The sequence below is a fragment of the Erythrolamprus reginae genome, chromosome 11, assembly GCF_031021105.1.
Source record: "Erythrolamprus reginae isolate rEryReg1 chromosome 11, rEryReg1.hap1, whole genome shotgun sequence".
NCBI lineage: Eukaryota > Metazoa > Chordata > Lepidosauria > Squamata > Dipsadidae > Erythrolamprus > Erythrolamprus reginae.
In genome coordinates, this window is record NC_091960.1 from 12,641,547 (window position 1) to 12,656,182 (window position 14,636).

The 14,636-nt window shown below is 46.6% G+C and overlaps 1 protein-coding gene across 1 annotated transcript in view; it reads left to right on the forward strand.

Moving 5' to 3' along the window:
- The window catches only part of LOC139174002 (dual specificity tyrosine-phosphorylation-regulated kinase 1B-like), a 37,185-nt gene extending 26,448 nt beyond the window's left edge, over positions 1-10,737 (forward strand). Inside the window, exons 2-11 of the mRNA XM_070764003.1 lie at positions 1,825-1,970; positions 2,431-2,550; positions 2,845-3,033; positions 4,676-4,823; positions 6,141-6,427; positions 6,688-6,834; positions 7,706-7,846; positions 8,414-8,717; positions 8,860-8,966; positions 9,757-10,737. Of these exons, the coding sequence (XP_070620104.1) occupies positions 1,908-1,970; positions 2,431-2,550; positions 2,845-3,033; positions 4,676-4,823; positions 6,141-6,427; positions 6,688-6,834; positions 7,706-7,846; positions 8,414-8,717; positions 8,860-8,966; positions 9,757-10,152 (1,902 nt within the window). The 5' untranslated portion in view covers positions 1,825-1,907 and the 3' untranslated portion in view covers positions 10,153-10,737. The remainder of the gene's footprint in view (positions 1-1,824; positions 1,971-2,430; positions 2,551-2,844; positions 3,034-4,675; positions 4,824-6,140; positions 6,428-6,687; positions 6,835-7,705; positions 7,847-8,413; positions 8,718-8,859; positions 8,967-9,756) is intronic.
- Positions 10,738-14,636: the final 3,899 nt, after the last annotated feature.

A 14,636-nucleotide genomic window follows, 5' to 3' on the forward strand; every position in this document is an offset into this window, starting at 1 on the left:
CAGATCTCAGGATATCATATTACCTTCCTTCTGCCTCCAACGAGAGCATCCCCTGGCAACTAGATGGCACACTCTGGATCTCACTAGAGCGCTAAAGGTTTATATCCAACGCACAAGATCCATCCGGAGATCTGAAGCACTCTTCATAGCCTAACATCCCAGATCCTTGGGATCCAGAGTGTCTTCTACAGTAATAGGTCGTTGGATCAGAGGGACCATCTCTAAGGCCTACGAGACAGCTTCCCTTTTCCATTCCAAGGAATATTACAGCGCATTCCACCAGAAGTGCTGCCACATCTGCCGCTTGGGCGACTCAGGCTCCGTTGGAAGAAGTCTGCAAAGCAGCCACTTGGGCCTCGCCAAATTCCTTCATAAGGCACTACAAAATCGATTCGTACGCATCAGCGGACGCTGCCTTCGGCAGAAGAGTACTCCAATCCGTTATCTCTCACGATAGCAATGTACTCCCACCCTAGGGACCTATCTCTTGGGTATGTCCCATGTGACTGCTGGACCCACTCCTTCAGTACGGAGAATAGGCGTTGATTGCTTACCTGAACGCCTCTTCTCGTACGGTGAGTGGGTACAGCAGTCACTTCCCTCCCTATGTGTGGTCTTCTTTACCTTCTATTCTATTTTCTTATAACACATGAGAGTTGAACATTAAAGAGCTTCACTACTGAGCCTAGTCTACGGATTCGCGAATTCTGGGGAAGGGGCGGATCCAGCAGTCTTTTTTAATACTAGGCTCAGTTCCAACGGATTGGACAGGAGCAACCCATGTGACTGCTGTACCCACTCACCGTACGAGAAGAGGCGTTCAGGTAAGCAATCAACGCCTATTTTATGACTTGCGGACTTTTAACTTAAAGCCAGCATAGCTGGCTCAGGAATTCTGGGAGTTGAAGTCCACAAGTCATAAAGAGGCCATAGTTCCCCATTCTGCTCTAGGAGGATTAACTGAATGATAGTTATTGTTCTGAAGGTCACCCAGTAACCTTCAGGACTGAGCACGGAGTTTGAACCCAAATCTTAGTGGACAGAGTCTTAACACCAGACCTGGCATCCTGCATTGCTCAACAATTGAAAGTTTGAGAGTGAACCCTTGAGAATTTACATGTACTGAATGAGGGACTAAAAGTGTTCTGGGAGATTTTCTTTCTCTTCTCCTTTTTCCGTGGTTTTAAATCTCTGTGCCAATATTTCATTCATCTGGTATTTGTCCCTCAGTTTTCCATTTGGTGTTGTTCAGTATTTTATTTATTTATTATTTATTTATTTATTAGATTTGTATGCCGCCCCTCTCCGTAGACTCGTAGATACTTCCACAAGCACTAAGTCTGAAGAATATTAGGAAATGCATGCCATTTATTTCTTATTGCAATACTTCGTAACTGTGTGTATAAATTCAGTGGATTTCTTATTTGGCAAGTATAAAGAGAAGTCTAGCAAATAAAGTAAATGCTAGGAAATTTGAGCATTAACATAGTGATCTGTATGCGTTTGACCATCACTTTGTGGTTTACAGTATTATTAAAGGAATATATTTAATAGTGAAATACAGACCATAATTTGATGTACTACTGCTGTTGTCATTCTGAGTATTTTAGGAAATTAGATCTGTTGTCTGCTCTCCTTTCCTACAGACAGGCTAGGAATAGAACTGGATTTCTGGGCCACATCTTCACTCTAAATTGTAATGGAGATACCTTACTCTTTTCTTAAACTGGAGTTCATTTTGCGGTCAAGGCATAATGTTATTTTGGGGCAGTACAACCATGTTTTGCAATAGATTTCATCAAGACTCTTTTTTTTGTCCTCTAGGTGGCAGCAGCACCCCACAATGCCAGCTGCCTCCCTGCAGCCAGGTTGCCTCTCTGGGCCGCTCTCTTCCTACTGAGACAATCATGTCGAGCCAGCACAGCCATGCTCCCTTCTCCAGCATCCAGACCATGGCTGAGCATCAGCAGGTAGATCCCTGGAAAATCCTGACTCTGCCATTCAGCTCATCTTCAAAAAGCATGCAGTGAAACTGTTAAGCTGTTTTCCTGCTTTCCACCGGTAGCTATTCCAACCAAAATCTGCATGCATGCATTGCAGTTTTGAAGCCCTGGTTTTTAACTCCTGCTATTAGAATCCAGGCCTTAGTTCAGTCTGTAAACCATGGAATATGGATAGAAATTTTAAGAGAAGGTAAGTGGCTTCTACAGTATCAGCCACAACCTCCAAGTGACAGCAAACTGTTGGACAAGCTCCTTAAAGAAAGCTCAAATTTGGTGACGGGCTCTATATGCCAAAATAAAAATACAGTCATCTTAACATCACTGCTGCAACTGTTTTCTTTGTGACTCTATTTCCCCCCCCTAGTAACATTGAAATTATGTCTACATTATATATAACCGTTGTCTTTTCCTTATTTCTCTTCCATAGATCATGCCAGATTTGGCCATTCTGCAGAGAAGGATCCCACTTACATTTCGGGACTCTGCCACAGCCCCACTGCGCAAGCTCTCGGTGGACCTCATCAAAACATACAAGCATATCAATGAGGTAAGTTCTTTTGAAGGCAGCTTTGCTTAAAATACGGAAGGAGGAGGAACAGTAACGTCATAAATACCAGCCTCATTTTTATTTCACTTTATATGTTGATAATACCATTCCACGTTCTTTCAGTAGACAATCTGAGACTTTCGTTGTCGCCCTGAGAAAAAATAAGTTTCATTTTTTAAAGGGGCACAACATGTGCCTGTGTGAGTGTGCACGCACGCGCATGCACACATTTTCTTTTTGCTTGGGTGGTTGGTTCGTTTTTAGTTACACCCTGATCCATGCTATAATTGACAGGTCTATTATGCTAAGAAGAAACGGCGAGCTTTGCAGGTGGCACCTGAGGACACAAGTACCAAAAAGGAACGGAAAGTGCACAACGAAGGCTATGATGATGACAACTATGATTACATTGTCCGCAATGGCGAGCGCTGGCTAGAACGTTATGAGATAGACTCCCTTATTGGCAAAGGATCCTTTGGACAGGTCAGAGGATGCGGGGTAGCAAATAATTTCGTATCTGATTTGATTATCTAAAATAATTTTGCATCTGATTTATAACCATATATGGGGCTGTACTCATTCACAATGTGGACATGGGCTGGAAACCCTCCTTTGCAGCAGATAGTGTCTTCTAACAGATGGAAGACAGTCTAGACATAGCAGCAAATTATCTTCAGAAAAAAAGAAAGCCATTGGCCAGTGGTGGAGCACATAGTTTGAAGACTGCATAAAGCCATTTTGCATTCCAAAGGAGGGTGTGTAAGCCTTCTGCTTGAAATTGCACATGTGAGGAAACGCTACTTTATTATGTGGACTAGCCATTGTCTCTGTGAGGCTGTAGATCCTGTCTCCTGTAAGTAACTGGGAATTGTATTTCCACTTCGTTCTAAGCTCCTTTTCCCATTCCCAAAGAGTATTGTTGTTGGCTGACTGACTGTTTTCCTCTATTGAGCAGTTACTTCCATTGTTAGTTTTCCATAAGAGTTAACTGCTAACATGGCACATGGTGGAATTGTGGTTTTAGATCGTGGTGACAAGCTAGTGATATTGACACTGTATTGGACTCCCTATCGCCAGTTTTATTCCTACCAAAGCTTGTTGGTACTGGAAGTTCAGTTTTCCTTCATTAGGAAATGGGAATACAGTTTCGGAATTCATGGCCATCATGACATTCGTGGACTATACCAGGATTGTGGCCCCAATATATATGAATGACTACATGTTCAATTTTTTTTTAATTTGGCTTTTGTTTTGGAGCATTAAGACACATTCTTAAGGGTAGGATCCCTCTCTGGTTACTATGGAATTGGTTGGCTCCCCACACTTATTTGAGGAACGACTTGTTTCCACCCCAAGTGCCTAATGATTTTTGTTGGTTTCCAATGGACAGTCTCACTGAGTATTTGCTAAACTCGGGAAAAAGGACACAGTGCAGAGGTGGACAGGATTGCTTCTGAGTGATCCATCTCTGGCCATTAACTTAAAAAGACCATATTGGAACTCTAAGAAGCTCTGGGAGATTACATGATTTAAGAGAAGTAGAGCAACTGGTGTGAAAAGAAAAAAATATGTAACTGAGCATAGGGAAAGCCTCAGGTTCGTGCCTTTGTTGAGACCATAAGAGCAGTGAAAGATATTCTCTACTGTTACTGAATCCATGGACAACCGTCCAGCAGTAGTCCTATTAGGGAAAACCAAGCTGGATTGTCTGTTGGGGCTTCATGTAGCATTCATGATCAAATCTGCCTACTTCACTTAGTTAGATACAACTTAGGCAGGGTCATCTAATTTGATAGAGGCCTCATTTTGCATGGTTATATGAGTTAGTGCCAGTGAATCCTAGGTGGTTGGAGAATTCTGGGAGTTCAAGTCCCACCCATATTAAAGTTGCTGGGGTTGAGAAATATTGCTCCAGGAATCGGGTTTGGGGATCCCTGAAGATTCTGCTGCCCAAATGATGGCACACCAAGGCCTTTTCATTCTGATACTGATTGATTGTGCTTTAATTTTATGCTGTTACTTGTAAGCTGCTTGGGGTCTTCAGAAATGGTGGCATATACCGAAGTAATAAATAATAATCTGCTGAATACAAGGTAATTTCATGATGTTTTTTTCTGCCCTGTAGGTAGTGAAAGCCTACGATCAACAGGCTCAGGAATGGGTAGCCATCAAGATTATCAAGAACAAGAAAGCATTTCTGAGTCAGGCTCAGATTGAACTGCGGCTGCTGGAGCTCATGAACCAGCATGACACTGAGATGAAATACTACATTGGTGAGAGTTTGTGGGAATAGAGTCTCTTAAAAGGAGGGAGAGGTTCTGGAATTGGTTGAGAACATTAAATAAGATGTAGCCCGGACAGGAGATTGATGAGAAGTTTCCATGCATTGGAGGAGTTAATTGAAGACAGGATGGAGAGAAGCAGCCAACAGGATACCTTTTGATAAGACAGGGTTTCATTGGCAGGATACCCTAGAGCAGCAGTCCCCAACCTTTTGGCACTGGGGACCCATTTTGTGGAAGATAATTTTTCCACGGATGGAGGTGGAGGGAGGAGGAGAATGCAACTTAGTAAATTGCATGCACAATTTACAGTATGATTCGCGCTCCTGTGAGACTTAACGCCTGATGATTTGAGATGGGGCTGAGGCTGTAATGGTAGCGCTGCAGAACAGTTGCAAATACAGTGATACCTCGTCTTACAAACGCCTTGTCATACAAACTTTTTGAGATACAAACCTGGGGTTTAAGATTTTTTTGCTTCTCCGTACAAACTATTTTCACCTTACAAACCCACCGCCACCGCTGGGATGCCCCGCCCCCGGACTTCCGTTGCCAGCGAAGCACCCGTTTTTGCACTGCTGGGATTCCCCTCAGGCTCCCCTCCATGGGAAACCCCACCTCTGGACTTCCTTGTTTTTGTGATGCTGCAGGGGAAGCCCAGGAGGGGAACCCCAGGAGGGGAACCCCAGCAGCACAAAAACGAGCGCTTCGCTGGCAAAGGAAGTCCGGAGGTGGGGTTTCCCAGCAAGGGGAGCCTCAGTGAAATTGCAGCATCACAAAAACACAGAGGTCCGGAGGTGGGGTTTCGAGGACTTCGGTGTTTTTGCGATGCTGCGATTTCACTGATGCTCACCTCGCTGGGAAACCCCACCTCCGGACTTCCTTTGCCAGCGAAAGGGGTGAATTTTGGGCTTGCACGCATTAATCGCTTTTCCATTGATTCCTATGGGAAACATTGTTTCGTCTTACAAACTTTTCACCTTAAGAACCTCGTCCCGGAACCAATTAAGTTTGTAAGACAAGATATCACTGTACAGACAAAGCTTTGCTCACTCACTGAACACTCACCTCTAACTGTGCAACCTGGTTCCTAACAGGCCACGGACAGGTACCGCGGTGTGTAGCCTGGGACTTTGGGGACCCCCTACTCTAGAGAGAAATTTGTCAGTGAGATGGTATTTATTTACATACTGAGCACAAGTGCTTTATGAACCAGGTTCTTTTGGTGGGATACTGTCAAAGCGACAACGGAGAGTTGTAGCAGGCTGCCAGTGTTGTCATACCACTTTGCTGTCTTTCCATCCCCAGTGCACTTGAAGCGTCATTTCATGTTCCGGAGCCATTTGTGCCTGGTGTTTGAGTTGCTGTCCTACAACCTCTATGACCTGCTTCGTAACACCAACTTCCGTGGCGTCTCTCTCAATCTCACTCGCAAGTTTGCTCAGCAGCTGTGCACTGCGCTGCTCTTCCTGGCAACCCCTGAACTCAGCATCATCCACTGTGATCTCAAGCCCGAAAACATCCTGCTCTGCAACCCCAAGCGCAGTGCCATTAAAATCGTGGACTTTGGCAGCTCCTGCCAGTTGGGCCAGCGGGTAAGTGCTAACCTGCCCCCTGAAACTCTATCTCCCAGGGCCTGACCCCACGCCTTTCCCTCGGCTCACCTAGGCACTGTTTGAGCTTGAAAAAGTCCCCTCGTTCTCAGGCCTTCAGCATTTTGACCTGGCCTAGTTGAGAGTTGGCTTGATTCGCTCACCATTTGACAAGGGAACCACAGAGAGGAATCCCATCTGCCTAGACTTTCCGATACTCTCGGCACAGACGTATGAGCCTCTCTTTATCTTTGGCCTTACAGATCTATCAGTACATCCAGAGCCGATTTTACCGCTCGCCCGAAGTGCTGCTAGGCATGCCTTACGACCTGGCGATCGACATGTGGTCCTTAGGCTGTATTCTGGTGGAGATGCATACAGGAGAGCCCCTCTTCAGTGGTGCCAATGAGGTAAAGTGGTCTTTACATTAGCTCACAGCAACTGGAATTGGAACTGTGTCGGGGGGGCCACCAGTCCCTAGTCAGAGAGCTTAGGGTAGTGATGGTGAACCTTTTTTTCATCGGGTGCTGAAAGAGCGTGCATGCGCACTATCGTACGAGTGCCCACATCCATAATTCAATGCCTGGGGAGCACGAAAACAGCTTGCCCCACCCCTGGAGGCCCTCTGAAGGCTGGAAATGGCCTGTTTCCCAACTTTTGATGGGCCCAATAGCCTTCCCCAGGCTCCAAAGGCTTTCCTGGAGGCAGGGAAGGATAAAAATGACCTCCCCATCCCCCTGGAGGCTCTCTGGAAGCCAAAAACATCCTCCCAGAGCCTCTGTATGAGCCAAAAAATCAGCAAAAATCACACACATGCACATTGGAGCTGAGTTAGGGCAATGGCTTGTGTGCCAGTAGATAAGGCTCCGCGTGCCACCTGTGGCACCTGTGCCATAGATTCGCCATCACTGACTTAGGGCAGTGTTTCCCAACCTTGGCAACTTGAAGATATCTGGACTTCAACTCCCAGAATTCCCCAGCCAGCATTCGCTGGCTGGGGAATTCTGGGAGTTGAAGTCCAAATATCTTTAAGTTGCCAAGGTTGGGAAACACTGGCTTAGGGAAACCTCAGTTGTTTTGAGTCAAAAACTACTGGATGTGTCTGAATACCTTGAAGTCCAGTTTTGTAAGTCAGTCAGCATGTGGATGGATCCCAAAGGTCATTGAAGAAATAAGGTGATCAGAAATTCATATTGGGGGGGTAGAGGAGAGAGAAGTTCTGCCAAGTTGTGGCTGTCCCCTGCTGCCCCTGACCCTGTGACACCCCCCCTTCTCTTGCAGGCGGATCAAATGAGCCGGATTGTGGAGGTGCTGGGACTGCCACCACCTCACATGTTGGAGCAGGCTCCCAAGGCTCGGAAATACTTTGAGAAGATGCCCGAGGGGGGCTGGGTCCTCCGGCGGGGCAAAGATGGCAGGAAGGTAATCACTCTGCACAACTCTTGGATCTTGGCGGGTTTCTTCTGACTTCAGGTTTCTGCTGCTTTTCAAGGAAATGGAGACAGCTGCAGGAAAGGTCTACCTGCTATGTTAGATCAGTGCCCTAGAATGCATCTGAAGTGAGGATGGGGGGGATAACGTTTGTAAGTCTGCTCTAATATACTCTGTTAAAGGCGAACACTGAAGAGAAGGGCCCTCATGATTAAATTCTTCATTCTGGCCTGTTTCCTGTAGAGCAGCATCTAAAATAAGGGGAAGAAAATACATGGACAGTTGCTGATTAAATCCTCTTTTCTCTGCTCTCTTTCTGCTCTTCTTGCACGGAAAAGGGAGTGTGGGGAAGAACTTCAAAAATGCTAAGCTGAGGAATCGCCCTCATGCTGTTCTTCGTGTTGCCTTTTAGGGCCATGTTAAGCCTTCTGCTTGAAGGAGACAAGGACATTATTTCTGGTGGAAGCCCACAGCAAAAGATGTGATTCTGTACAGTAACGAATCTTGCATATTCTCTCCAGCTTCCCATTCATTTCCCCGCTGCTTGATATCTTTTAGGACTACAAGGTTCCAGGGACACGGCGGCTGCACGAAGTATTAGGGGTCGAGAGCGGGGGTCCAGGCGGACGCCGTGCAGGAGAGCAGGGCCACTCGCCTTCCGACTACCTGAAGTTCAAGGATTTAGTGCTGCGCATGCTGGACTATGAGCCCCGTAGCCGCATCACCCCCTTCTACGCCCTGCAGCATAACTTTTTCAAGAAAACTGCTGACGAGGGCACCAATACGAGTGCCAGCACCTCACCAAGCCTGGGAACAGAGCATAGCCACTCCACCAGCACCACCAGTTCTGTGTCCAGTTCGGGTATGTACCTCCCATTCCCTTCCCCTCCCCTTCTTTTCAGCCCCCCTCCCCTCCTTATGTTCCCAGTGCTCTTGTTCCATCTTCAGCTCAGAGAGTTCATACTGGTGAGTATTCTGTTCTCCACTGTCCTGTCTTCGCGCAGGTGGTTCCAGTGGTTCTTCCAATGACAACCGTGGTTACCGCTACAGCAATCGTTACTACAGCAACATGGGCACAGTGCATGCTGACTGTGAGATGCAGAGTCCCCAGGTATGTTGGATGTCAAGCCCTGGCCGTTTAGGACAGCAAGTCTTCTCTGAAACTCTAGTCACAATGCTACCTCCTTCCTGTGTCCATCCATTCTGCAACGATCCCTCTTTTCATAGATGCCAAGTGTATCATAGGTCAGTGATGGCGAACCTATGCCACAGGTGTCACACGGAGCCATATTTGCTGGCACTTGAATTGTTGCCTTAGCTTAGCTCCAACATGTAGGTGTGTGCTGGTCTGCAGAATTTTGGCTTGCACAGAGGCTCTGGGAGGGCGTTTTTGGCTTCCAGAAAGCCTCCGGGGGGGATGGGAGAGGGCATTTTTACCCTTCCCCAGCTCTAGGGAAACCTCTGAAGTATGGGGAGGGTGAAACACGAGCCTACTGGGCCCACCAGAAGTTGGCAAACAAGCTGTTTTCAGCTTCCAGGGGGTGTGGGAAGTTGTTTTCACCCTCCCGAGGCATTGAATTATGAATGTGGGCACTCGCTCATATGCAATAGCGCATGCCCATGCTTTTTCAGCACCGGAGGAAAAAAAGGTTCACCATCACTGTCATAGGTGGTTATTGAAACAGATGTCCAAGTGCTGCCTCTATGTTGGTTGAGGCAGCAGGGTTCCCTTGGGTACCATTTGTTGGGGGTCAGGGGAAAGGGAGGGTCTTGCCTTCTCTTTCTGCTCAAGATCCCCATGGACAATTGGTGGGCCACTGCGGGACACAGAATGCTGGACTCGATGGGCTTTGGCCCGATTCAGCCTGGCTCTCCTTACGTTCTTATGTTTTCTCTTGCAGGCGCTTCCTCAGCAGCAGATGCGTCTCTGGGCCAGCGGTGACAACGAGGGTATTCCTCACATCTTACCTCATAAGCCCACACCTAGTCAGGCCATGCCATGTTTCCCCCCGAGCGGGCACCCTCCGTACCAGCGCCCTCCACTCCCGCTATCTCCTCCACTCCCGGAGGCCATGGAGGTGTCTCTGGGCCCTCGCCATCTGGACTGCAACCCCACTGGGCTGGGCTCCTCCGGCTTGCACTTGGGCGCCTCGGCCTTCCGGACTAGGACTGCTGGCGGCTCGCGCCCTGAGGGACTTGGCCTCAACTACCCGCTTCGTGGCCGTGGGCACCGAGACACTGACGAGACTGCACTGATGGGCGTCTGCGTGCCCCAGGGCACAGCTGCCAGCTCCTGATGATGGACTGGCCCGGCAGGCTAGGAGCCGGTGCCCAGCGAGAGCACTCCTTTGTTGCACCAGAGCCTGGACGGGCCGGGACTAACTGTAGGGCAGGGAACTAGTGCCCATAGAGCACTTCTCCACATGCGAGAACCTGAGTGGGCCAGGACTTGGGGTGGGGTGGGTCAGGTTGCCTGGCTACGGCCAGCCTGGAGACCAGGTCCTGTTACGACCCAGGACCCTGCTGCCAGTGGTAAGCATTACGGGGTGGGAACGAGGGCGGGAGGGGGGATTTGAGAGGGGGAAGCATGTGGAGCCAGCATCCGGCCGCCCTTGCAAACTGGATGCTGCCTTCCCCCTTTTCAGTCCGTGCTTTCTCTGACGTGCGGCCCTTCCTGGCCACAGCCCCTCTTGATTCACTCAGCGACATGTGGCCTGCCAGCCATTCCCTTCCCTGGTGCGAGAGATTTCAACATCCTGTGCTTGGACGGACAGACAGACTCCTGTGCACTACATGGACTGATGGGCTTGGTGGCCTGTGTGGTCCCATGGGAATTGCTGCTAAAACTCCCTCCCTGCTTGGAAATAAAAGGGTTGCCCCAACCAGCGAATGTTTATGCTGACTCATGCGCAGCCATCTTGGACCTGCCTCTTGTTATGTGTATGCCAGGGGATAGTGCCTAGGTCTGTGCTCCGACATCCTTGGGTGGAACCACACGTGCCAGGCTACCTTAGGAAAGGTGGCAAAGTGGGACCTGAGCTGGACCATGGCTGTGAACTGTTAACTCTGCCTTACTTGAGCTCTTGCATCTTTGCACAGTCGTCTGATTCTGCTTTCTTGAATAGGAAGTTTGGAAGCTGTGCAGAGAATGAGGGATGTGACCCGATATCACTATTCATTGTCACTTGAGATTGGTCCTTAACCTTAGCACCCAAGCATGCACCAATATATTAACTTCATATGGGTATTCCCCCCCTCCCCCTCCCATTCCCTCCCTTCCCCTGTTGGATAGGCAAGAAACCGATGCACCAAGGCCAAAGGTCTCCTGGAGAGCAGATCTCCACTTTCCACTTGCTTCTTGTTACTCACCAGGTGCTTAGTGCTATCATACTATGCAGTCAAGAAAAGTGCTAGTGTCTGACCAGAGTTAGAGATGTTTTGTGTTAGTATTGTAGCACCAGCAGATTGCTCTGGAACGAGAGGGTCTCTCCTCTTTGTTCTCTAGTGCAGGACACATCGTTCCAGGCCTGGCTAAAGTCAGACCAAAGGTGATGCCTCAGTGGAAATACCAAGTGGTTGAATGTGGCTTTTGTCTATGGCGCACAGCCTTTTTTAGTCTAGAAACTCATTCCAGTGGATCAGGGTTAAGAAACTTGTGACGTTCCCATCCCATGGGGCTTTCAGCCATTATGTCCAGAGATAAATGACAGTTCTAATTTAGCAATATCCGGAGAGCTACAGGTTTCACACTCGGTGTTAATATTTAGCCTTGTGCTTAGCTGTCATTACACATAACACACAGGTACGTTGTAGCTTGACATTTGATATTAGGATCCAGTTTCCTGAGAATCTGCCATAAAGGCTAGCTTTAAAAGTGCAAACGGGCCTGGTGAAGTAAGGAAGGCAGCTCATTAGGTTTCCGATCGGTCGGAGTGAGGACGCTGCAGTTTTCCCTGTAGCGTCCATTGCCACCTAGAGAAAGCTGAAATAGAAAGCAGACTTTTGCAATCGACACAGGTTTATGGTATTAATTTTTCTCAAGGCTGCAAGGCTTTGTTGTGTTATTTACAACAAAGTACATAACCTTGCAAAGGTTGCTGCTACTTGAAGAAGTTTGAAAGACATATTACTGCAGAGGTGGAGTGGCATAGACAGCCAGTTAGGGAGGAGGGCAGTGGAAACATCAATAGTGGTAGGCAGTACGATTGAGAAGAAGAGTCACAGCCGTACTCGAGAACAGTTTCACAGTGGATTTAAAAAAAAATTAAATTGGCGCTCATTGATAACTTGTGCGAAGAACTTTCTGCTGGAAACCGAACCCTCAGGCACTGCCACTCGGCAACGAGCATCACCAAAGTTGCATATACGCCCTGCAGTTTGGGACGTTGATTCTGAGCTGACGTAGTTAGAATTTAAGCTAAACTTGGGAATGTATTGTTAGCTAGCAAGCCCTCCTTAAATGATAAATGTTTAGAAATGAGCCTCAAAGGATTCTGTGTTCTTGCTTGCCTACCTGTTGTCTCTCCCTCCCCACCATGGAGTTCACATTTTCACACCTTTGTCATTCATCCATCTATATTCTTCAAAAATGCACACCATTTAAAAAGGAATGAAATAGTTTTTAATCTTCTGCAACTTGCCTCTTATGTGATCATCTTGGTACCAATGAACTGCAATGCTAGCTGCCACAGGGAGTGTAGTTGTAACTGCAAATACGGTTCTTGTGCTGTGTTTTAAACAAATATTTTACAAGCTGAAACAAAGAACTGCAACAATATATATTGTGTGCAAGTGCACAAGGGGAAGGAGATGATTTCTCGGTTCTGTAGATTTTTAACTTTCTTGAATTTTAACCTACCCCACCCAAGAAAAGATGGTCATTGCAAAAAAAAAAAATCACTGTTCATTCCAGTTAGAAAAAGTAGGGAAACCAAAGGAAACAAGGACTTCCCTGTTTCAGTGGTTTAATTGCAAATTATCTGGACTAGGGCACAGTGTTCATGCCCGACTTTTAATTGGGGGGATTTAAAAAATGACAATGGAGATTGATTTTAAAGAAGATCAAATTAGAGTGGTGGGGGATAAAAGCTGCTGTAAACCCAATCCCTGACACTATAAAGTCCATTCAGGTAAGTAGGAAGACTTGTGGCATAAACTTGACACAGGTGTTTAAAAACCATTTGGATTTAAAAAGTGACATAGGGCTGTCACTTCCCCTGGGCTTAATGTGGTTAAAGGCAAGGAAAGACTAAAAGCATAGGAGAGGTCCATACATTGTACTAAGTCATAATATGATTTGTTTAGATTTGGATCAAGGGTAGCATGTTGGGTTAACCAGTCACACACCATCTACCTTGTCAGTCTTTCACTGTAGGTCCCCACTGGGTTTATGCCATGAGACCTGTATTTTGCTTTGGTGAATAGGTAACAAAAATAATAGCGTATTTTTGGTTCTTGAGGAGAGCTATTTTACCATCTTGTACCTCAAAAGTGACAAATAGGGAAGAAAATGGAAATTTTGCAATTTGCCTAGCTTGTACAAATCATAGCCTATATATAGGGTTGCTGAGGATATTAATGTCTAATCTGCTCAAGTCCCTTCATTTTTAATTCACCATTTTGACTAATGGGTGACATCCCCGGTGTTTCAGGGTGTGTGTTTGAGATAATTACTGTTTTGATTGGGTTAGCTTGATTTTCTCTTTCCAACTTCTAGTCTTGTCTGATTATATACAGTGAAAATACAGAATTCCACATGTTGGACTCCGCTATCGTTACTCTTGATGTATTGCTGTGGTTGCTAATATAATGTTCTTTTCATTCTGAGGATATCACATGAAAATGTGATTAGTTTAATCACAAGCAGGTTTTTCATGGAAATATCAGAAACTTTACACACACACACACACACAATTCTGATCCCTGTGTTTTGACAGCCCCAGGTTCTCTTCCGGTTAATAATTTCTACGCAGTACATGGCCTAAATCAGTACGATATGTGTGCTACTTTTTTCTAGTTCAATCTAATGTCTTGATAACAGATCCATAAGAACAACTGTCATGTATCCTTATAGGCTCACACCTTGATGTGCAGGTATTTCTTCCTCTATCACCTTTGTCTCCCTTTAAGTAAGTTGAATAAGCTCAGACGTGAACTCTACGATTTGCTCCAATGCAGTAATCTTTGACATATTTCACACCAGGTCCACCTGTGCATTTGGGGGTTGAGAAAATGGATTGTATACAAATTGAAGGAGCACAGAAAAACATCTGCCTAGTTCAGGGGTAGGCGAAGTTGGCTCTTCTATGACATGTGGACTTCAACTCCCAGAATTCCTGAGCTAGCATGATTGTCTCCGGAATTCTGGGAGTTGAAGTCCACAAGTCATAGAAGAGCCAACTTTGCCTACCCCTGGCCTAGATAAAAATAAGCTACTTGGATTAATAGTTTCAACACAGTCTAATAGCTACGAGTGTTAATTTAATGAGCTCAATACAGGCCAGTTTGGAAGACGGTCCTCCCAGTTGAAATTTCATGATCGCCCAGTTTCTTCTGCAAGTCAGTGGGGAAGCCAATGCACATTACGAGGTTGGTGAAATGCGACCCACCACCCCTCTATCAGTTTTTAGCTGGTCAGTACCTGCTGCCAAGTGCTGTTAACTTTTATGCACTTTGAACAGGGGGGAAGGGAAAACTTCAAATCAATTTCTTCCTTTTCTCCTATTCAGGTGATAGAAGTGTGAAATCCGTTTGCTTGGGATTGGGAAATGTTTTTTCTTGG